At 44.5% G+C, this 25,142-nt stretch overlaps 1 protein-coding gene across 1 annotated transcript in view; it reads right to left on the bottom strand.

Annotated features, from left to right (window-relative positions):
• Positions 1-10,966: 10,966 nt before the first annotated feature.
• The window catches only part of CFAP77 (cilia and flagella associated protein 77), a 91,642-nt gene continuing 77,466 nt past the window's right edge, over positions 10,967-25,142 (bottom strand). The window contains exon 6 of the mRNA XM_067541614.1: positions 10,967-12,079. Within this exon, the coding sequence (XP_067397715.1) occupies positions 11,957-12,079 (123 nt within the window). The 3' untranslated portion in view covers positions 10,967-11,956. The remainder of the gene's footprint in view (positions 12,080-25,142) is intronic.

The raw sequence follows: 25,142 nt of genomic DNA on the forward strand, positions 1-25,142 counted from the left end.
GAAGTTTGGTTATTTCGAAAACCTTTTTCTCTCTCTCATTTTGTTTGTTTGTTTCTTTTCCTCTTCTCCTTCCGTCCCGGCGGCTGGAGCTTGTCCCTCTGCCCAGGATCCCCTCGGCCGGCAGCTTGGAAGCGGGCAAAGCCCCGAGCTGCGGGACTGCAGACATACCCCCCCGGGGGGACCCCGCGCGGCTGCCAGCTGTCCGGGAAGGGGCGACCCCGCCCTGCCGCAGGTCCAGGAGCTGCCCCGAGCGGTGCGGGTCGGGCTGGGAGCCGAGTTCTCCCCTCCACACACGCGGCCCGGCTCCAGGTTAAAGGTTTTCCTGCTCCTCCGCTTACAAGAACACCGCCACAGATCCAGGGGCGAGTCTTCGCTCGTCCGTTCCCTGCGGGCGGTCCTTTCCCCTTGGAGCTCCGGTTCAAGCTCTTCCGCCGCGCTCGGCCCCCCTTGACCCGGGTTAGCACCACGCCGAGTCCGAGCCCCACCCGTTCGGGCCACCTCTGAAACGGACCCGTTCTCCCGCAGGGTCCGCCCCAACCCTTCCTTCCCCCCCCGGCTCCTCCAGCCTGGTCTGGGGCTCGCTACCGGCTGCCTTTAGCCGTGACCGGGCCCTCGAGATTCCTCTGCCCACAGGCTCCGGGAGTGTAGAGACTTACCTGTTCTCGCTTCGTATTATTCCCCTCCCACCCCCCCGCTCTGATGCTAGCCACCTTGCCTCCCTCCGGGCCAGGCGCTGCACGCCGACCTGGGCAAGGTACGCGCTCCCCCGAAGTTAGCCAAGCAAATCTTGTGGTTCATCGGCTTCATTTATCCCCCCCCCCGCCCCGTTTAACAGAAAGTTGGGGAGTTTTACTGCTCCCCGCGCACAGGCGATGTTTCCAGTGGCGGCTCCTGCTCCCTTTGCATCCTTCTAACCAGAGCGACGCCGCATCGCCCAAAGCCCGGGTCAGACATAGGCGGCGGCGTTTCTCAGGGCTCCATGTGACACGTTTCAACCCTCACCGTACATCCGAAGTTGGTTTTTTTTTTTAAAAGCCCTCTTTCGCCCACCCAGAGATCAACGGGCCTGATCCAAAGCCCAGAGAAGTCAAGGCAAAGGCTCCACTTGACTTCATCAGGCGCCTGGCTCAACCCCTGCTAACTGCAGCCCCCTGGAGCATTGCCCGCATCTCTCTGCCGGGGGAGTTTGGGGTGATGCAGGTCTGGGACCGTGCAGTTCCTCCTGCGGGCTGTGAAGGGCAGTGAGGGACGGGGGGGGTGTTTGGCGTCCTTCGCCTTTTTAACACGGCGCAGAGCCCAAGTTTGGGGAAGTCTCTGCCGAGTTCAACCTTCCCCGAGGAAGCGGCGTTTGAAACCGTGTAAATAAATAAGAACAATTTGGTCACATTTTTCCGAATTTTAAACTGGGATGAAATAGACGAAGGTGGGTTATAAAAGCTCTGGCTAGGCCCGGGTAATCAGATATTATTAGCTGATATCACATCCCTCCCACTCCACTGCCGCCTAATGTCTGTGCTCAGTGTGTAGGCAGGAGTTCAGCCTCTCCTGGACAGAATCGGGTTGGACAGATTCTCTTTGTATTTTTATTTAGTAATCACCTTACCTTGATCGGTTTGATTAGAAAAATCGTTATCGCCTCGTTTCTTAATTCTTTAGACAAACCACGAAGGGTGAATGAAATGAAAACCGAGTCGGACCCTTCCAGTGATTTGCCATTTTCACCTTCTTCTGATTATTTCCCACTCGCTGGGTTCCCCTTTAGACAGAGAACAGCGCGGCTCCAGCCAGTTCTTCCCAACAGCATTTAGGAGGCAAGACAGTTTTGGTTTTGCTTCAGTTTAGGTGTCAGGACAATGCAGTAGGTAATTTTCTTTTCAGATGTGACAGGGCACATGATAAAGCAATTCTCCAATGGCTCTAAATCTAATGTTGATACTAATAATAACAACAACAACGTATCATTAATTAATACCAACATATTAATGCACAGTGTAGGGGGGGAAGGAAATTAATTGTACGGAAAATTGTGACATTCGGGTCTCACTTTTTCACGTTGTATTTACTGGTAAAATACCAACATTAAAATGCTCTGGTAAGGTTCCATGGTAATGCAAGACAGGAGTCTTTCAAAATCCGGCATAATCTGTCATATACCTTTCATTGCACTGTGGGAGGAAATTACTACATGCAGATTTATTTTCATCCTTTCCAGAGTTTTTAAACAGTACACTAGGAAAACGGATATTCTGCAGTCTCACTGGAATTAAGAGAGTTGATTTTTAAGCAGTTTGGAGCAAGTTGTGTCTAAGGTTTTTAATTAATGGATTAGATTTATGTCTGGGTTTGTTGACCTCTTCCTTTACCTTCCCCTAAACAGTCATTTATGATAAATTGTACTCTCGGTAAATAAGTTATGTGGGGAATGGACTGAGCAAGCACAAAGGGGTTCTAGTCTGTTGCTGGATCTCCAGGCTGCTATATCATAAATAAATAAATACATAATAAATAAATGTTGTTATTAGTGAATTAATATACATGAAGAGTGAATGTAATGTTATGCCAGATTTAGTCTCCCAACGATTTAAGCACCTGCCTAACTTGGCCCATGTCAGTAGTCCTATTGACTTCAATTGAGTATTAGTTAATTAGGATTTTGATTTCAATAAAACTAATCACTATGGGCATGTGCTTAAGTTTTTGTAGGATCTGGACTTTTCACTGGCTCTACCTTCTAGCTGAATCTGGCACTGGGGGAACTAATGCTGTGAAATATATTTAGAAGGACTGAACAGCAGATGGAAGAATAATATAATAAATATAATATACTTTGCCCTTCTAGTGTCTCTTCCATCTGAGGATCTCAAAGCACTTTCCAACCAATTAGTGTGGCACTCAGCCCCTCCTTTGTGAGGTAGGTGGACTTCAGTCAGCTTTGCCATATAGAAGGGTAGTTTAAGGATGTAATCCCATGAAGTACTGAGCACCTCTTACTGGGTGTAGACTGTCTTCATTTTCCTTTGCCATCAGCAGATGTTGAGATAACTCAGCACTGTTAGTATATAGAATATAGATATTGAGGCCTGCCTGTAAAAGCCCATGTTTTGTAAATATATCCTTATGATGTAGCTGGTTATAGGGGTATAAAACAAAGAATCAAAACCACAGGCCTTCTCTCAATGCGACAGTCTGAGGCCTTGTACTTTGGCTCAGATGCAGGAGTGAAGGTCATAAGCTGGGAAGCGTACAGCCACATATGCACATTCCAACATAACATTTAATACCAGGCTGTTAAGACAGTGATCCAGTCTAACACCTCCAGATAAAGAAAAGATCCTATAATGTTTAAAGAGAACTTGGTTTGCTAGCATTCTGTCTGGCAAAAGAACTCCTTATCAATAGTTATGGCTGTAAAATCTACACTCCTTAGTGTTTTGTCTTTATGGTACCCAATTCTCTATTATCTATTTGAATGATTTCTGTCTGGTTCTTTGATTGTTTCTGTCTGTTGCATAATTAAGTTTGATCAGTTAAGGTGGTGGAATATAAGTGGTTAAAGAATTATGTTACAATACATTAGGATTGGTTAAATAATCATCTTGTAATATTGTTAGAGAAATGATTGGTTAAGATACATTATAAAAACTGAGGTAAAACAGGAAGTAGAGGGGAAGATTTATTGGTGTAAAGGACGGGGGGTCCTAATGGATGCTTGCTTGAAAAGATCCCAATACACCGGTCGTATTGCCTGCTGCTGGACTCTGGACTTCTGCTTCTGTCAGTGAACTAAGAACGGAAAGGACTTGGGGAGTCCTAACATCTTGGTGCCGTGACTCGGATTCCCCTTCAGTCTTCCACAGATACATGAAACAAGCTCTGGAGGGGGTGGATTCAGCAAGGTTCATACAATATGTAGACGACCTGTTGCTAATGTTGGGACAGAGGAGGAAGACAGGGAAGTAACTGAGCAAGTTCTGCAGGCTTTGGCGAAAGCGGGGTTAAAAGTTGATGGGGGAAAAAGGCTCAAATGGGACAGACAAGGGTGATCTACCTAGGGGTGGAGTTGTTCCAGGCAGGAAGGGAGATTGCTAAGGGACGGGTGCAATTAACCCAGTCGCTGCCGCTGCCCACTGATGTTAAAAGCTTGCAAAGTTTTCTAGGCCTGGCTGGATTTTGCAGGGATTTTGTGGCCAATTAGGCAGAAATAGCCCGGCCTATGTCCGGCCGAACCTGAGCCTCAGCTTGGGAGTGGTCGGAAGAGTGTACTGAGGCAGTGAGGGTACTAAAGGAGCACCTGGCCAGCGCCCCAGTACTGGCATCCCTGGATGGGGAGCAACCCTTTTACCTGTGCCCCTTGGTATCTGACACCACCATTGGGTGTGCTTTAACACAGGTGTATGGGGCAGAGGACCAACCTGTGGCCTTTGCCTCCCGACTTTTGAGTGCCTTGGAGCTTAAGTATGTGAGGTGTGAGAAGGTGCTGTTCTGTACCTACTGGGGGGTGGGGAAATTCAAATACCTCACAGGTATGCCGATGGTAGTAGTCTGGTCCCATCATGACCCCCTCCGGCTGTTAAACATGCATACTATTTTACAGGGACAAGTGAATGAAGCAGCATATTGCAAAATGGTTGCTGGCTTTACAAGCTGAAAACATTAAAGCGGAAGTATTGAAGGAATCTGTAGTCTGGGTAGGCAGATTACACCTGGCCGGTACCCCACACCAATGTGAAGCCAGCCCAGGTAAAACCCAACACCAGGTGTTGGGGCGGCTAACCACAGTCAGGTAAAGGAAGGAACACTGGTCTGGTTTTTGGATGGAAGTTGTATGTATCGGGGGGTGGGGGAGGGGGTACAAAAACTGCAGGCTTAGCTGTTGTTGGAGTGAGGAACTGAGCCAGTCAGCGCCATGGGTTTCTCACTAGAAGCAAGGTCAGCTCAGGAGGCAGACCTGGCAGCCTTGCGGACAGTTTTAAATGAAGTAGATCCCCAGTTTGAGCCAGAATGCTGGGTGGTGGTGGAGTCAGATTATGTATTTCGTGGGGCCGCACTGATGCTGAGATGGTGGGCAGATAATCACTTCAGGGCAACAGACCGCTCCGCAGTCAAGCATGCTAGCTGGTGGAAACGGGTGGAGGAGCTCAGTCACCGTTTTACACAAATCCATGTGGTAAAGGTAAAGGCACACAAGAAGGCAGGGCCCTTAGGCAAAGGGAATCACCTGGCTGATGCAGAGGCAAAGCGGGCTGTAACAGAGGCACCCCCATGTGCTTGTAGCAGTGTTAACAAGAAGTGGGGTGGACACAGATCAGGGAGGGCGAATTCGGGAATTGCAGGAATCTGGCCCAAGACTGAAAGGCATCACAAAACTCGGGGACAACCATGTGCCAAAAGTGGAACTAAGGGAAGGTATTTGGTGTGTCTTAACAACCGAGGGGCCAGTAATGCTGTGCCGGGGGATTTCTTAGGTTGGGTGCACGGGAGCTTGGCAGGGGGACACCCTGGGTTTGAAGAGGCATTGGGAACTTTGAAAAGGTTGTGCTGGTGGCCAGGAAAGGCAGCCGACTTAAAGTCAGACTTGGAACGTTGTTTAGAGAATCCACTTCACAAGGCGCTAAGGGAAGATTTAATGAGGCAAGCCCCAATGGGACCTTGGGAAAGAATACAAATTGACTACACAGGAGCCCTACCACCAGGTCAAAGGGGAAATCGATTCATGGTAGTGGTGGTAGATGCTTTCAGCAGGTGGGTGGAGGCGTTCCCCACAAGGCATCAAACTGCCCAGGTAACTGCTGAAAAATTGGTAAATGAGGTATTCACTCATTGCGGGGTCCCGAAGGTGATTGTCTCGGACCAAGGAGCTGCGTTCTGGTCAGACCTGTTGGGGGAGCTCTCAGCCCTCACTGGAATCACACAATTGTTCCAAATTTCTTATCACCCAACCGCTGCTGGGCAGGTGGAATGCATGAACCGTACTATCAAAAGTGAACTGAGAAAGGGGGTGGAGATTGGGGGCGGGGCAACTGGTCTCAGTTACTGCCCTTTGTCTTAATGAGAATAAAGGCCCAGGAATCAAAGGGCACGGGATTCTCTCCATACGAGGCTCTCATGGGAAGGTCCATAGAATGGTGGGAAAACCTACTTACCCCAGTACCTGGGGAGGTCAGCACACACCCTAACGCAAGAGGGGATTTTAACCCTAATTGACCATGTGAGACAAGTACAGCAGGCAGTGGCCTGGCAAGATGAGCAAGGAGCAGCAAAGGTCAAAGCGTGGTATGACCTGCCTGGAGAGCACGATCTACCCACAGTGGGAGATCGAGTGATGTACCGGATTCCAGGACAGCACCATCCATTCCTGGTTCCCAAATGGAGGGGCACCTATCTGGTCCTATCTAATCCCCAACGAGCAAACGTGTGGGAGCCATTGTGGGAGCGGGTGTAGTCAGCGCTTTTCAATGTGTCTTGTTGATCTATTACATGGATGGTACACCCTAAAGAAGGATGAATGGACCAAATTCATCCCAACAGTAGTGTATACAAAGAAGGGTTAAAACAACAGTTTGATTGGTGGGTGACGGGACGTATTTGGGACCATCGCCGGAAAAGGGAATTGTGGGAAGCTGGGAACACAGCACTGGGTACATGGAATCTAGGGGGTGAGTGGGTAACCAAACCATCGATAAACCAAAAGGTAAAATTTCAAAAACAAATAGATGAATTAATAGCACAGCAATGATCGGCAATTGCCACAGGATGAGGGAAGGCAGCAGAGGTAAACCTGCGGTTAACTCATTGGGCAGGAGATCTTGTGACATGGGTGGGGGATGGTTTCAGAAGGCTAACCTGGGGAGAGGTGTGTGTGGGCATACAAAATGCTCAGTTAACCATGTTACTGAGTGTTATGAAGGATGCTTGGTCAGAACGATGGCCTTCCGTGTTAAACCGTGAGGCTAGTCCATATTTATCCACACTTGCAAAAACATACCCGTCCACTTGGAAGGTAACATCCCCAACTTGTGGGGCCAGCACTTGTATAATAGTTACTATGATACCGTGGGAAGAGAATTCAACTAAGGTTATCGCCCTGAGGTCTATGGGAGTAACAAGGGAAGGAGGAGTGTGTTGGGAACAACTGGGAGATAGATGGGGAGGGTGGAATGGTGTAAATTGGACTATCATCACGTTAAGTAACTGTATATCTAGTGAAAATATCTGGATGTGCCCCTCTCCTCCGGCTATGGAGGAGCCCCCAGATAACTATGCTTTGAGTTTGGTCTTTCAACCAATTGTCCACCTACCTTATAATAATTTTATCTAGACCACATTTCTCTAGTTTGTTTATGAGAATGTCACGTGGGACTGTGTCAAAAGCCTTAGTAAAATCATGCTAGTTCATGTTTACTGCTTCCTCTCTAACAGGAATATGGCCAGTAACCTTTTCAAAGTAGGTTGGTTTGGCATGATTTGTTCTTGACAAATCCATGCTGGCTATTCCTTATAACTCTGTTACCCTCCAGGTGCGTAAAACCTGTCTCAGACCTGAGCAAAGGGCCCCGTTCTAGGGGAGAGGCTGTCAAGTAGTTCAGTTTTCATGGCCCATTTGCTCATTGGGCATTCTGTTAAGAATGTCGGGAGGTCACTATTGTATTCCTTGCACACACCAGATGGTCCCTGATTTCAGCAGGAGTTTTGTCTGCATGTAGCATGCACGGTTGGATCTCCAGTGTCAAACATGCAGGTTTCTTTTGTAATGTACATACTTGTCCAGGAGCAAATGGAATGAGACCCTTCAACTCCTTTCACAGCATGCCACCATGCAGCCAGCAGCAACTTGGGGACACTACTCATCTGGGGTGGCGTTGAACTACTGATCAAGAAACGAAAGGCTGTGTGTTCTATTATCAAGTCCAAGGCACTAAAGCTTTCAAAGGCATGTTGGTGCCTAGTTACCTTTGAGGATCTGGGCCCAAGTCCTTTAGTTAAGAAGTGCCTTATTACAGGTTTTAGTTATTTAGGGCCTGATCCTATGAGGTGATACATACTCCCCCACCCCATTGACTGAAGCTGGAGTAGGGGGGATCCAGCACCTGTGTAGGATCTGGTCTTTATTATAAGCTTGTTGTCCAGTGATTTTATGCAACACAAAGATAACCGCTGTTAAAACCCATGTGCCCGAAGCATTTTTGTTCATAAAACACCAGGGGTGTACTCTGTAAGAACAAAAAACCTGACTTTGAACTGTGTCTCCTGCAGTGTCCTCATACGCTTATACCACACACCCAGGGCCAATGCTAGGAGTTTTGATGTCCTATGCAACTGACACTGAATCACACTCCTCCATATATTTTGGCCACGTCCTCAGAGGCACAGGACAGCTCAAACTCCCATTGATTTCAACGGGAGTTGTAAGAACTCATCAGTTCTGAGGATTTGGCTCTTACTGCCCTGTAAGTGATCACTGTCCTGTTTTGTGTGGTAGAACCAGCCCTGCATGCTCCTGGGAGAATGTGAGCTGGCAAAGAGAGCCCCTACAACAGGGCATGGGCTGTGAAATGTAAATAATCTGAGTCAGTTAGGGTGGATGCATGCAGATATTTAGTGCAAGGAGATTTCAGGTCATCCTGGTGCTGTTTTAAATGGGTGATACTTTTTTTTTTTAATTAGCAGCTATTTCTTGTGTAACTCTTGCCTTAAAAGGTCTTTAAACTACATCTGGAATTATTGAGAGGCTAACCTAAAAAAAAAAATCCCGGTAGACTCTATGATGCTAAATTCATAGTTATATGATGACATGTAAATGCTGCATTTACTGCAAGGGACATGTAGCTCCAGCAGATGCAGAGGAGGGAATGCAGCAAGGTGTGATGTGCAGCTGCTGCTGTACTCAGGGCATTTTAGTAACTAAATGAAGATCTTATTAACTGGTAGGCAGGACTGCAGAGCACAGATAGAGGGGGAGTGGGTTCTGGGAAGATGATATGATGGGAAGGGGGAATTAGAGTTAACCTGCAGCTTTGTGCTTGCAGGAATCATTAACTAGGAGGTGTTCGCAAGGGGGGCCCAGCTCTGGGGAACCTGAAACATCATCAAAATCTTAGAGTTACCAGTGGGTGTCACTGCAGGACAAGCAGCATCCTGTAAAGAAGGGGTGGGGAAAATGGATCTGAAAAACAGGATGCAGACCTGGAAAAACCATGTGAATAGGCGAGACATTTGCATAGTCTGTTAACCTACACTCCCCCTTTGTGCAGTGCAAATTAACTGATGACTAAAACAGCTTGTAAAGCCAGCTACATAGCACATTGCATCATGATCTACAGAAGGGGGGACCCTAATTTTCTTCTTAGTGAATTTGGTGCTGGATGGGCGGCAGCTGGGCAAGCTTCTCCTGCACTGCCCTGCCAATGTGCCACAACCTGCAGTGTAAGGGGAGGGAAGGCTCCATGGCCCATTCAGGTCTTGGCCTCTCTGCAGAGACTAAAAATAAAGGGGTCAGAGTATGAACTGGTTCAAACGGAAGTGATGTGGATATGTGTCTAGTAGGACCTGGAGTGACGTGCACCAATCGTCTTTCAAGCAGGCCTACCAAACAGCCATCAGCTTGCAGCAACTTTTTGCCCTGAATTGCCCTGCTGGCACTCTAGAGGTGAAAGGCTCCATAGTCCGCTACCAGCCAGTCCCTTTTATTTGACTCACCCATTCATTTTTATCCTTGTATTCTGTTTCTGGCATCTGGCACCCACCATGTAACAACCTCAGCATTCCAGCTGGTAGGGACCCTTAGTATTGTATTAGGGAGAGGTACCTAAACCCCTTTCTTTTCATAATTTCATTTGACACAGCCCAAATCCTATTAACATCAATAGGAACTGAGAGCACTCAGCATGTAGGATCAGACCCCTGGAGCTAAGTTGAAGTATCCTGTTCATTGCATTGACTTTTTGTAAGTCCATGGCACTCACGGGGCATTCATTAGGGCCATAGAAAGTTTTTTAGCCCTGTTCTAATGAAGTCCTTCTGGGGAGAGAGATTTTTATTACCACAGTCCTTTCCCTTTGCACCCAGCCCTCCAATGATCTGAAGGGTCACTACATGGCCATGGAAGTTATTTTTCTGTTACTGGAGTGAAGGTTGCATGTGACCCTAATCCTGGTGTAGAGGTGGGAGCCTGTTGCGAGGGTATATTAGATGTGCAGTTGCTTGGCTCCAGAATTAAGGTTAGAAGCCAATTCACTTTTTAGCAAAACAAGACATTTAGGGACCAGACTTTTTTCTTCCCACTGTAATAGGAAAAAGTCCCTTATTACACCCAGCACATCACTTCTTACTAGTCTCCTGCCAGTTATTTCAAATTTGCTCCATTAAGAGACCTACACAAGAGAGAGAAAGAAATACATAGTGCATCTGTTTTAGGAACTGGCCTTTTATACCTCTCTCCAGGCTTAGCTGGGCTCAGGTGTGCTCAGGGTGGAGCAGTGCATCAGACACTCCCTTATATAAATGGGTAATTAAGCAGCAGCTGCCCCTAGGGGCCAGGCCACTCAGAAATCTCAGACAGAACACACCAGGCTTAACTTGCCCCTGGGAGCTGCCAGCAGAATAGAGTCATTCCTTCTCCAAGGTAAGAAAAGTGCCTGTTTGTCCCAATATCTGGCTCAAAATACTCACTATTTATGCAGGACTTTGTCCTATTTATTGCATGTGGATTCAAAAGGTCTGGCTGGAAAGCCTAATGTTCCTAGGTGGAAGTCCTGTGCTTGGCCCCAGTTCTTGAACCGCCAGTTTGATCTCTTGGCTGGCTACAAGCACACCTGGCTCTCTATTAAAATTGTACGTGGGCACTGTGAGGCTAAACCCCTTAAATGATTGTGAGGCGCTAAGATACTACAATGATAAGGGCTATGTAAGTATGTAAGTTAATAGGGCCACTCAATGAGACAGGCATGATGCAAACAAATGTTTCAAACATTCTATTTCAATATATCTGGTACAATATGAGACATGTTAATAGCTCTGAGAAGCAGAACACACAGGAGTAATTCATTATTCAACTAACAATTTTTCAGAAGAACAATTAAAGTGATCAGAACCATTATTCAGAGGGATTTTCTTAAAGTGATACATTCCTCTGGGAGTAGTCTTTTTTTTTAACTTGCTAGTGTAAATCCTGCTCTTTGGGACAGGTCCAGGTCTTCATATGTGTTCGCACAATGTCTACTGCAACGGGGAAGCTATGTGCGTTACTGTACTGTGCACAGGAAATAATAATAGTCATAACTCATATTGGAGTTGGTTGAGCTTGTAAAGTCATTTGGCAACTGTGTGGAAAATGGCCAGGTCTGAATGGTACAAGGAGCTAAGAGTTGATCAAGTACAAATGTCATCACTATTGTCTGGCTTCATGTAAAGAATTAATTTGCACTAAGGCCCCAATTCAGCAAAGTACTTAAGCACGTACTTAAGTCCCATTGATGTTAGGTGTTTTGCTGAGGCTGGGCCTACTGGAGGATTTATTTATCAATCAGAACATATTGGAAAATATGATATAAATGATAAAATATAAACCAGGGACTGTTACTCACGTGCAATGTACTATGAAGGAAAATAGTGCTATCTTCAGTGTAGTCATGCTATTTAATCAAGCTGGTAAGGATGGCTTTGTGCTACCAGTCTGAATTCAAGGGGGAAATGCACTGTAGCATTATTAACCTGAACACAGTAATGGATTTGATACATTAAGTCTGGTTAAAATGCTTGTGTATCCTGCAAGTGAAAAAATGTATATGGCAAGACAGAAACTATGGTAAATTCACTGATTTATTCAGTTACATCAACATCACTGTAGCTTTTCTAAACTTGAAAAAATAGTTGTGCACTAGAATAAAAATCTCTCTTGTGTTGCTAACATCATGTTCTAACATGTTATGCCACTCAGTAAATTACTTCTGTGGAGCTTTCAGGCAGCTGTATAAATGCCTTGGGCAAGGGGACCACATTTCACGGGTATTTCTGAGCGGTAGATACTGAACGCCTTTTTACGAGCATCACGGTCTGGAAAGGTACTGAGATGAGGACCAACCTATGGTGAAAAGCAGATATATGACTGGTTACAGTGAGCAGAAATTCAAGGAGAAGAATCTTGTAATATGAACTGAAAACAAATCACAATTTAGCTCATCAGCTTCAGTCTATTTTGGAACTTTAAAATTAAGACTAACTCTCTGATTGGCTGATTATCATGGAGATAATCTTGTTAACATTTCAGAAACAAATCCTATAACCTCATTACAACAAATCAGTCATTTAAGCTGATATTTTCAAATGTGCACAGCTGTAGGTGGGCACCTGCATATGTGGGTTCATTTTCAGAGATGCTGATGCCCCCCCTCACTTCACACTGAAGACAAGAGGAAACAATGTTGTTGTTAGGGTAGCACATAGAAAACATAGTCAGGATCAGGGCCTCCTTGGACAAGGTGCTGTACAAACACACGTAAGAGACGGCTGCTGCCATGAAGAGCTTACAATCTAAATAGGCAAGAAGACAGAGTGGGGGAAAGGGATGGGACATATAAAAAAAGTGATAAGCTTGATAGTTGGCAAACATGATGTTAATTCCCATGACATTTTTTTGAAGAGGTGGGGTGTGTGTGTACATATGAAATTGTCTATTTATATTGTAAATTCTTCTGGGCAGAGACTAAGACATTCAAAGGTGAGTTTAGATTGTCAGCAGCTCTGAAAATATGGTATTTAGGGGCTTAAATGTGGATTTAAGTGCGTAACTGTAGACACTCAAATTTGAAAAATTTGGCTATAGTAACTGTCTCAGCGTAGCAGTTATAACACAATAAATCTCTCCATGAGAAGAAAATAAGTGTGTGAGAGCGAGCGATCCAAGAAGCTAATGTAACTTCTCTTAAAATTATTTGATCGATTTTTTTCAATCTCTTTTTCAGAGTCAGAGGTTGGGATTCTCAAACGCGTTTACTGTTGGGCTAACTCTATTCCTATTGAAAATGATGGGCGTTTTACCACTGACTTGAATGGGAGCAGCATTAAACCAAGGCTGAGTGCTTTTGAAAGTTCCACCTCAAATACTTTAGGTCAATGGCATCACTTTAATGTACTTGTTGTTTCACATACAAGGGCATTCATTTTCTGTCACACTGTGGGGAACTGGACAAAAGTATACATTTGGCCACAATTCTAGTTGATCTATAAATATTTGTTGTAGTTCTCTCCCACCCGATTTGAAGTCCAGAAGCTCAGACTCACGACTTGACTTCCTCTACTCCAGCTCCTTATTCCCTAGCTGAAGTCATGATATAATTTGTGACGTTGGCATTGTATGCTCTGAGAGTGACTATCAGGAGCCAGAGGAATGCATAAAGGGAAAGAGAAATCCCTCTTTTCATGCAGGGTTCTTTGTTCAGAAATAATAAAGATGACAGGTGAGAAATAAAATGTTATTTAAACAGAATTGTTCCTGTTTGTAAGGATCTCCTGCAAGTTCACAGCAGCACTCTCCTGTCCTGTTTATAAACTACAGTACAGCGGATGAATTCTATTACCTATGGTAAATACTAATTATGGTTGAATGAGATTAGTTGTCCTAGATTCAAAATTCCTCCATTAACTTCCTGGCACAGGCTAACCCCTAAACTTCGAAGGCGACTCTTCACAGGGGTAATAGTTCACGCTTGGCAGCTTCCTGAGCTCTATTGTGCATCTCTGAACATGTTGCAGTGTGGTGGACATTGAGCTAACCCCTCCTGACCTCTAACATGTCAACGCCTGGCTGCGTTTGAGGCCTCAGTGAGGGAGGCTGGCTGCTCATTCACTAGCTCACCTGGGAACGTTGCACTGAGATCGCACCCTACCGACGCCCAAATGTAGGAACAATGGGCAATAAGAAAAATTAGAGCCCTCCACAAACTTATGTATAGCTCAAGGCTGCTGACCTCAGTCTGAATAAGTGGTAAGCACCAGCTGTAAACTAGGGGGCAAATTTTGTTTTAAAAAATGAGAAGTCCTCTGTTAACAAGGGTCATTTGAGAAGTATGGATTAGTCCCAGGACAGTAATTATAGTCAAGACTGGGATGGCTTTAGGTCAGAGGTCATGATATGACAGAGGTTGGTACAAGAAGTCAATGCTAAACTGGTAAATCCTAATCTCTGGTTGTTCCACTTCTAATTCTCATTTTAAATGATGAACCAAATAACATTTTCTCTAGAGACCTCTGATAATCTAAACCATTATTCTGATGGTGTTTGAACTGGAATGCCGAAGTCTCACATCTGATACATAAATTAAAGCAAATCATGTGAGAGGGTGCTAACGTACAAAGTGCTTTTTGAATTTCACATGCTGTAGGGTTTTATAGTTGTAATCATTTTCAGCTTTGCTCATTAAAAGCAACTGTTTTAACTAGAAACTGTATTTTAATGTCAGATCACATCAAGAATCTATACAAGACTTTTGCAGCTGGATTGCGTTTAACATCTGACCTCACATCCAAGAATTACAGGGGAAATCCCTTATTACTAAAAATTAAAGATGCATATTTGTGGGTTACTTTCACATACATTTCTCAGTTACACAAAGTCCTTTTAGTTGAGAAGGGAAAAAATATAAAGAATCATCTAGGATTGGTGTGCAAAAGTCATAGCAAGTAAAGGCAGGTCTGTTTTTTAATGGAGTGTGCATAAATAGCATGCAAGACTCAAAAAGTCCATAAATACAGAGTGTGAGGGGCTGATCCTCACCTGGTGAAAATTAGCAGAGCTCTACTGACGTCAATAGAGCGATGCTGAGGATTGGCCCCTGAGATTTTTATTTTGTTCCAATAGGAAATAAATTTGTTTGTTAGAAATGTTTGCTTACTCAATATTTACCTTTATAATATCAGTTTAGCCCCAGAAGTGCTGGAACAATTTGTGCCACGGGGGGGTGCTGAGAACCATTGAACCAAACTGTAAACCCTGTGTATGATGGGATCCACTTTAAGCCAGTGGGTGTGGTAACACCCAGCGCCCATAGTTCCAGTGCCTATGTTTAGCCCTTTGAATGTATCAAGTGATTAGTGGTAGTAATTTATTTATTAATGAAGAGGTGAACTAGGGCTGCAGGGGAGAGTGGCAGAATGTTTGATTGACATAACTGGATTAAATTATTTGATATGCTTTGCTATTGAGAATGAACCTGTTGAGGGATGCTAGGTAGGATTTATCTCCTCTGTGAAAGAACCTGCATTCAGCTGCAAAGAAACGTAGCTTTACCACTTCCTTCTGTAAACTCTACCCCATGCTACACATGTAGGGGGAGGTAGCTTCCGACCCTTCTATGGCTTTTCATTTTAACAACAAGGATGCCCCCAGACTCACCCTACTTTTCCCCATCACCCATTTGATTTAATCCCTTTAGCAGGTGACAAAACACTTTCTTAAGCTTCCATCACAGGAAAACAATCTTTACTCCCTTTCCAAAGCAACCCTCATTTACAGGAGCCTAACAAATGCGGGCCCTTTTAAGTTTTCTTAAAAAAAAAAAAATCAACACAACATCCCTGTCATAGTTGTAGATTTCTTCCCAGTGGAAAATAACACACAATATGGGAGACAAGTACACACATTCACACTCTCCCACCTATATCCACTATATGCCCATGCAGACAAACACACACACACACACATATATGGATGCAAATGATTTCCGTGAAGCCATCACTTGTGAAGCTTGACAGAAAATAATGAGAAACACTAAATCTTTTATAAGGTCAACACTCGAGCAGCTGTCAAACAAGAAAAGAATTTAGCGAAAGAGCCGCAAAAACTTCCATCGCCTCATTAAACCCAACAGGGCCCGGGCCTGGCGTGGTGAGGAGACGCCGGGGCGCCTCCGTTTTGTGTCAGTAATTTGCGGCGGAGGAGGAGTGAAGACGAAACAGCCAACGCCGAAGGGGCCTAGGGGGAGGCTGGGGAATCGTTAGCGCGCCAGGAGCAGCCTCAGCTCCTAATTGGAAGCATTGGGCATTATCAACGGAGGATTTGCCTCAGCTCCCTGACAGCTATCTGGGCCTGGAATGATAGCCCACTTGTCAGTGTAAAAGACCATTAAAAACAAACCATTTTGATTTAATTGGAGGCGGTGCGCTGGGGGCCCAGGTGAGGAGCCTCATCAGCCGATGCTGGCTGCTGATGCCTTTTCCCCCTGTATTGATGGTTTTTTTTCCCCCCCTCCTTCCCTTTCAAAAACTGTCTGGGAAAGAGAGAGAGAGACTGAAAGATCCTTCACAGTCACATTGAGAGCTGCTTTCAATAGGGTTGTCAACAAATGCCATGACAAGTTACAGAACGGTAGGTATTTTTAAAGCAGATGTTATTCTGTCCACCGCTGAACCAAACTGGGAGGGTGTGTGTCTGGATTATCAGCGTTATAAATACTGTGGCTATTACTGTAGGTAGAGAGGTTAGCAAGTTCAACAAATGGAGGGTCATTTCCCTCCTCGCACTCCATGTTTTCTTTTCTAATTAAAAGGAAAAATTAAAGAGATGAAAAGACCCACTAGGTGGTGGGAGGGAGGGAAATAATTCTTTTTTTGCATCAAAAAACTTGAAGATTTTCAAAAGTGACTGGTGATTGTTTGACTGTCTTGAGATACTTTAAAGAGGCCTGATTATCAGAGTGCAGGGGCTCCGCACTTTCTGAAAATTAAGGCCCTTTACGATGTCTTAATTTGAGCACCAAAAGTCAATTGTCACTTGGCCTTGGGCAACAACTTAAAAGGTCTAGGGCAGTGGTTTTCAACTTTTTTTCATTTGCAGACCCCTACAAAAATTTCAAATGGAGGTGTGGATCCCTTTGGAAATCTTAGCGATCACAGGTTGAAAACCACTGGTATAGAGGAATTCACTCACTTGGACCTCCATCAAGTTCACCTTGACAAGTGATCTCACTGGATCAGATAACTTTCACATTGGCCATCAGAGCATCCTGGGGATTTAAGCCAAGACCTCGTGCACGCTAAATAAGAGCCTAGTCTCTAGACCAACAAATCTGTTGGTGAATGTGGTGTTGAAGGCAGAAAGGGATCCACGGTATGAAACCTCAGATGATTTTTACAATCATTTGCGTATGCGTAGCTCATAGTGAAAGTAGGATGGATGTACCCTACAATGCATATTAAGGAGGATACGATTTTCATTACATTTTCAAAAATACGTTGAAAGCAAACTGGTCTGAGTCATTTGCTCATCGATAAGTGTCCATTGTGCAGGAAACACCATCAGAACAGACATCAACTGCCAACCCTTGTTGGTAGCCCATGGGGGGACCAGGGTTTGAATGAACATGGATACTAAGCTTACCTCCTCCACCTTGGAGGTGTTAGTATGGGGAAGATTACACACTTCCTGTGCTCTTCCTTATCCTATGAACACTTTGACAGCCCTGGAGACTGAAGGCCTCAATCTCCACCAGGCTTAAAATCACTCACATTTTAAAAACAAAATGTGGGGGAAAGCAATTTAAAACAGTTTATTTTTCAACACAAACAAGAACTAGTCTGAGTTGCAAAGTTCAATGGGTATGTCTGGATCCCAGATTTTGGCATGGCTCATTGAACGTACAGGGGAGGTGGATCACTTGCAAGTCAACCTCCATGTGGTTCAAAGAGGTTTGAGTTTTGGATTGGGGCCTATCTCTGATCAGAAAATAACCCTTTTTAACAGAGAACTTCTGGACCCAATTCTACTTTCCCTTACAACAGTGTAAATCAGGAGAAGTGGAAGGAATTGAAAGAGCAGTGGAGAAGGTCGGAGGGAAAAGTACAGAGGGCTATCAGCGTACTGGGAAGGAAGGGTAAACTGAGCATTACTGAGGAGGGCTTAGAGATGCAATGGAGAAGGTATTAATCACACTGTAGACATGGAAAGGGACAGTGGTGAAAATAGGATTGCTGAGGTTATTAAATGTAGGGGAAGGAGAGCACCACTGGCTGTGATCAGAGCTGCCATGCTCAGTGAATTGTTGGCCACCATTGTGCAAAAGTGTGGGAGGAAACCATATTTAAACGATGTGATTTTAGTGCCGGTGACAACACTGGAGATTGAAGTTCTCAATTTAGCCACAAAACAAGAATAGCACAGGCAGTAGTAAGATTCCCTCACATCACCCCAACCCAAATCTGGAAGGATCACCTCTCCAGGAAAAATGATAGTTCTTTTTTCCATTGCCCATTCAATCTTTGGTGCCGCTGCTGAGATTAGCTGCCTTTAGGTTTTTATATAGTGTCATCACTGTGGCATCTAAACTGACTACAAGGGTGCCAATTAAACCCCAAAGTGGTAGTTGATGTAGACCTCTGTCCACTAGTAGCTGGACTGAAACCCACCAATTCATTTCACATAGGCCACAGAACAACCATCAGATGATATTGACTCTTGATCAGTCAATATCCTGACCCGAGCTAGATTTCAACTGGCAAATTAGCAATGGAAAGCTCTCTTGGCCATTACTCTGTTCTCTAAGCATAATCTAGATCCTCAGGAGACGAGTTTTATAACACCCTGAATGTGAATTTTTTTGCTGTCCTCCTCAAACCTCTGACGATAAATGCCATATCTAAACAGTTAGCCCACTGTGTATTACATGTATCACACACTGGTTATTAAAGCACGGTCTAAGGCTTTTCTGACAAAACAACAATTACAAAATTACATGAGTTGTGCTTGTCAGTTCAGTTCCTTAAACAAAAATAGAGGTGCAGCATAAAAAAACCAAACTCCTTTTTTATTAAACCTCAGCTGTTAATTTCTGTGAAGGATCTGGCGGTGAGCAGATATCAGATCCCTGGTGAGAATCAAATTCTGGAGCCCAGAATTTTGCTGTAAAGTTTATACAGTGGGGATTCCTTAATTACTTTCACTGGAAATTTACCTGACAGGGCTTTCTCAGGTAATGCAAGGCATATTCGAGGAGAACCGCTCATCCGTTGACAGAGTCTTTGATTTTGTGCTAGGTTGCAAATTAAGTCTTTTGCCAAGGTATCCTAACACTTGCTCGTCAATTGCTTATCGCTTATTCATATAGCGTATTGAGTGCAGCTTGTTTTATCTGTTTGGAAAAGCAGTGCATGTTGACAAATGTTTTGTCCAAAGTTGTTGTGGGATTTTTCTTTTTTCATTTTCTTTTCTTTTGTGCCCAAATAAACAAGAATATTTTCCCTGGAAAGCGAGTCTGCATTCCTATGAGAATCTAAACCTCGAATGAGCAAAGAGACACTAATGTGTGTCAGACAGTGTGGAGCTATATTTAATCTGACAGGGGCCAATTCTTCTCTTTTATATCAATGCAAATCTGGAGTAACTCCACTCAAGTTGACAACCATTCTGGATTTATACCAGTACAGCTGAGACTAGAAGCTAGTCCAGGCTGTCCAGCTTTGGCTTCCTGAAATGCTAGCTTATGATTATTAAATATTTATGTTAAAGTACAGCCAAAAGGCCCTAATTAGGACTGGCACTCACTGTGTTAGGTGCTGTACGAATGCAATATTTCAACAGCAGCTTCCTGCCAGAATCAGAATGGACACCTAGGACTAAATTCTGCTTAAACCAAAGCAGGCAAATTCTGACCCTTAATCAGATAAAGGCTCAGTGATTGAGATATGAGATCAGAAGCCCGGCTGGCCCAATGCATTGTGGAGAGCTAGTCACCTTTGGAGTTGTCACTGATTACAGATTGCTGTGAGGATCAATTTATGCTCGTGCTAGATTTTGCACCAACTGGGCTCTATGTCCATCAAACCGTAGCCTCTCTAGTGGCTGTTCATGTCCTGATGTGTTTGCAGTGCATAACTGCTAACACACCTTCGTGCACAATGACTGGAGCCTATCTTTACTTTCAAACTATGCATAAAGGTGGCTGCGTGCAGGATTTGAGCTATTTTATGTCCCTTCTCTTCCTTGCACACCAGCCCAGGCACAGCCAAGGTTTAGCTTTTGGAATCAACAATATATTTGTGGGACCATTGTGAGCTTTGGTTTTACCACCCACGTGTTTGATTGTTGAGGAATTGCAAAGGCTCCTTTTCCAAACAAACTGGTCAACCCAGACCTGCTAATCTTTTGATTTCACTGTTTGGCTAGACACTAGTCATGCCCCAGACTTTAACCCCATGTTGTCCTCAGACGATGTAACCAAAATGTTCAATTAAATTACCCATTCATATATATATATATTTAAAGACAGGCCATTTTGCTTGCTTGAGTGTTTCAAAATATAATATCCCACCTTCAAGCTGACTTTTCTTAACCATTTTACATTTTGATTTTTCTGTCAACTTGAGCATCCTGGGTCTGCTCCTCTATTGCCTTTGGCAGAATTACACCACAGATGATTTTGGCCCGCTGTGAAATTTTTATACTTGTTTTACATCTTCCTTTTATAGATCATGAGCAGAAGAGACATATTAGGAAGGCGTGTGTGAACAGGCAGCTTTTCCCACTCTTCTTTGAACACAGTCCACACAAATTGTAGTGGGTCAAAATTTAGCCCTTTCGTAGAGTTTGGTTTTACTTGCAAAAGAAATTTAAAATGAAACACCAAAAATCAAAGCCAAATCCTTCTCTCCAGTTCTGGCTTCTCCAGGGTGCCTCCCCCAGGACTGCTCAGCCTATCACTCTGTGCTCCTAATGTGGGAGTAGAAGGTTGATTTGTACATGAAGGACACGCAGTAACTGTTTGGTTCTGTTTCTTTGAGTTTGTTAGGTCTGCACTGCAAAGCGTGAATTGGTGCCAAACTTCTTTAAAGTGTGGGAATGTTTGGATCTGGGATTTTGGCTTGGGCCCCAAATTTCCTCCTTATACATGCTGCTACAGACAGGGTTTGTAAAAAGGGCATTGCTGGAGTCCTTCAGGCCTATGAGGAAAAACATCCTAATAAAAAATGAATTTGGTTAATTTAAAGGGCAAAACAAATTCATGGCCAGATTTCTGGGTGGTCATGGGCATGTATGGGCTTGCCACCGACTCAGCTCAGATCACCCCCGGTCCCGGCTCCTCTGATAAGTTACATGACTGTTCACGCTGCAGGTTCTGTCCCGTATGATCAGCCTTGCAGTGGAGCATAATGGACGATACTAGTGAGTAAGGGAGGTGGTCTGTATATTTATGTACATGCCCTTTCTGAGTGGCTGGCCATTGATTACAACCCCCTGTGAATTTAGTCTCCCTTCTAGAAGGGACTGATTGTCTAAAGGGGGCAAGGTGCATTTCTCTGAGCTGTTCACAGCTGGAATTCCCCTGCATTCTGCAGTGTATGTACGTAGTTGTATCTCATCACACACGTTTGTTTTTCAGTGTGCAGGATTATGTCACTATCCCTGCATTAGCTAGAATGTGGCCCCTTCAATTTCTAGTAAGTTTTAGCAAGGAGAAGTAAAATGGGTCACAGATAAATTCTTGGATGCATGAGAGCTGCTTAGCAAAACCGGAACTCAGGAACTGAAATGAAATTAAAACAAATCAACTGAAAAGTGTCCTTCCCTTCTTTGGGTGGGTGGGTGGGTAGGGGCTTCCTATTGGGATCAATAAGGGGTTAAGCCTAGAGCAACTGCCTGTTGTGTCTTGTAAAAATATCACAAATCAGCAACTTTCACTAATGAACTGCACCTTGGTGTGTCACTGGCTCCCCGCTACCCTGTTATATCAGCAAGCCAGGCAGTGACTGCAGAGCCGGGGGGCCCAGGAGACAGGAATCAGGGTTAGTCTTCCACAAAGAGCTGTTAAGTAAGAACAAACTGTACAGTGCATGAAAGCTTGTAAATCAAATGGTTAGCTTAATAGCATGTGCCATTATTCTAAAGCAGTGGGGCTGAAACCTAAATCCAAATGAAAATATAGTCAATTTGTCTATACTTTAGTGACTGAATGACTATGTAATGTCAGAGCCGTGGAGCTGTAGAGACTGGACAGAGGCAATTAGTGGGAAAGAGCAAAGCTACTTCATTTTCTCCACCTCCCCCTCTCTCCCACCAGGCACTAGTTTGAGGTCAGGTGAAAGTCCTAGGTGGATGCAATGTTGACTCCAGTCTAAGGGCTGTTGAAGATCTGTGCGCCCAATTTCTGCAGCTCTCTGCAAGTGACCAGGGCAAAACGTATAAGAAATTCTCCTCTGACTTTACAGGCTTAAAAGAATAATATCATTACCATAGGAGTTTATTCTTCCATTACAAGATCTGCCTAACCCGACAGGGCACTCAGCCCTCTCACTTCCCATGGAAATCAACGTGAGATCAGGCCCGACGTTTGTAAGGCACCTTGCAGATGACATGCAAGGACTAAGTCTGACGATTAAGAGTGAGGAAGCTTCACATCACTTGTTTCCTCACTGCCGCTGTTCAATCTCCTCCTCTTCCGTGTCCCAGCTTTGCCGTAGGAATAATATCCACCTCATAGCATTGCTGAGGCCTGATTCATACTTCTTCAATTCTATGTGAGCACTAAGTATTAATGCAATACCAGTGTCCATTCCTGATGCCTGAAGACCTTTTGCAAACATCAGCTGAACCATACAACCCTCTCCCCCTTCTTCTCCCCCCCTCACTGAGATGAGAAAGTGTTCTTGTCCCCATTTGACCTATGGGGAAACTGCAGCATGGAATTTGCCCAAGGTGTCTCAGCAAGCCTGTGGCAGACCTGGGGTGGAACCAGGCTCTCCTGACTTCCCGTCCTGAGTTGTAACAACCCTTCTCCTGAATCCTAAATTACCCTTCACAGTTAAATAACGCAAGACAATATATAAGGTGCCCTCTGTGTTAGGGGGAGCATTAGACCAAAACATTATGCTCCAAGGCCAAGAACCAGCAGCTGCCCTGCCATCACCCTCTCTCCCTGCCATTCCCTGGGCTAGTGTGGCGAGAAGAACACACCTTATTCTTACAGTCTAGGCAGCTGCCATAAACTGGCTTTAAGTGCTCCTCCTCCTTTGGGAAACACGTAGCAGTGACCAGGAGGTGTAGGGGGTTCTTTTGAGTTTCCCCTGGGTAATTCAGAGGCCCCCAAGAACTGAAGTTGGAGCTGGAGAGTCATTACAGTTAAAATCCATTTGTGGGGAGAAGCTTGCAAGAGGAGCTGTCTGACTTGTGGAGCTCCTCACCCCTGCTGGAGCACCTTCCTGCTCTGCATGCAGGGCTGGCTCCTGCTCCAAGAGCCGAGTTCTGGTGTGCAGGAGTGGGGCTTCCTCTCCGAACATTGGGAGATATGCCCTAGTGAGGCCAGGGTGGGCTGGCTAAGGAGCAGTGAGGAAGATTGCAGGAGATGGTGCTTGGGAGAGGGTCTCTTGACAGAAGTAGGAAGCCTGGGAGAAGGGGAGCTATTTAGAGTTTAAACTAGTCTTCAAACAGTTCTGAGGGCACAGAGTTTCTTGCATTAACTGATCCAGATGCCATTTAAGCCTTATGAGAAGATTCTCCTAACCTCTTATGGGTTGGAAATCTAATGACGACAGACACTTGAGATTTACATTGTTTATTAACTGGTTGATTTTTTTTTTTTTTTACTCCATCACCGAAGCATTGAGACATCTTAGATAAGATTAAAGGCAGCATCGTGTTAAACTGCCTACAATGGACAGCACTATTCACTCCCCTCCCTGAACCATCATATTCAGTTTTCAACAAGCCCACAGCCAGTTACCCACCACCAAGAAAGTGCTTGAGGAAAAAGATATCTTGCACCATGTACAGAAGGTTGGATTATACCTCCTGATTCTGCCCTACTCTGAAATACCAGGAGAATAGCCTTTTTTGTGTGATTCTGGTGCAGAGGGCACCACTGAAGTTCATTCAACATCTTTAAATCTCAACAAATGCTTGGGTTCAGTGTGGTTCAAGGATTGGACCGGTTCATCACCATTCTGTTATAACCTCATATAATAAAGATATGTATTACAGCTTGGAAACCTTTGAGTAGAGGAACACTCCATAGGAACCCATGAAACTGTCAGCAGTATGAGAGTGCATTGCCTTTGTTTTATTATTATTGCTCTACTAACTACGTAAATAGTTTCGTGGCTGCACAATGGAAATATTTAATTTCCCTTTGTGGAAACCGTGCTCTGCAACCCTGTTGAGCATTGCCTTTCCCAGTCTAAGTTCGAATATAGAGCGATACCAAATCATATGTGCAGGTGGGGGGAAGCGATGCTTTCCAGATTAACATAGTAAGAAATAGAAGGATTATGGAAATGATGTGCCTCTATAGAAAATTGGCTAAGCCCTCCTTTCCTGGATTCCACAGATGGAACAGTCCCAGAGGACTAAGGGAACAGCGGATAGAGAAGAGCTGGGAAAAGAGAATGCCTGAGACTGCCAGTGTGGGCACAAAAGAGAGATGTGTATATATAAAAACCCAACTACTATCACAGACAAAACAAAAGGGAGCGCGTGAAAAAGAAAAACAGCATTGAAAAATGAATAGTGATGGAAAGGTCCAGGGTGAGAGGAGCTATAAAGCAACGTTTCTCGCCCCAGTATCTCGTGTGACTTACACAATCTGTTTAACAGCGATCGGTCATGTTCTTTCCCTGACATTAGCTGCAGCAGCAGCTCTGTGCTGACAGGCAGCTGGGATAAATGATTACTGACATATGCTAATAGGACAGACTTAGGCAGGACGAAAGAGGAATACATCAAGGTGGTGCAAAACATATTTCCTGGTTGAAACTCTGCAACTTGTTCCAGTAGATTAGCTTCAGGAAGCCATGAATCCTCTCCGTTGTTTAAACTGCAGTTTAAATCAACATAGTGGCAAAAACTAACTCCCCAAATGTCGGCCCAGGATGAGGTGTCCTTTACAATAGTATCTATCAATGCTAGGTGTGGTTGTGGCCATGTAAACTCCCCACAGGTTTTGGATGCTCAGTCTCTGTTGTTTCCTCCCTTCAACTCAGTTCCCTTCTTCCCTCTCTTTGTAAAATGCCCCTGGCTCTGTACTTGCAGCTTCTCTGTAATTTACACCACAAACAAAGATCCCAGAATTCAAAAAAACACCTAAGAGTGCAACAGGGTGCCTAGATTAATACAACAAGGTATTTATATCCCAGGCTAGAATGTGAAACCTTAACCTTGACTCTTA

The sequence above is a fragment of the Emydura macquarii genome, unplaced genomic scaffold, assembly GCF_026122565.2.
Source record: "Emydura macquarii macquarii isolate MOO-44397 ecotype Brisbane River unplaced genomic scaffold, CSIRO-AGI_Emac_v2 contig_691, whole genome shotgun sequence".
In the NCBI taxonomy this organism is placed as follows: Eukaryota; Metazoa; Chordata; order Testudines; family Chelidae; genus Emydura; species Emydura macquarii.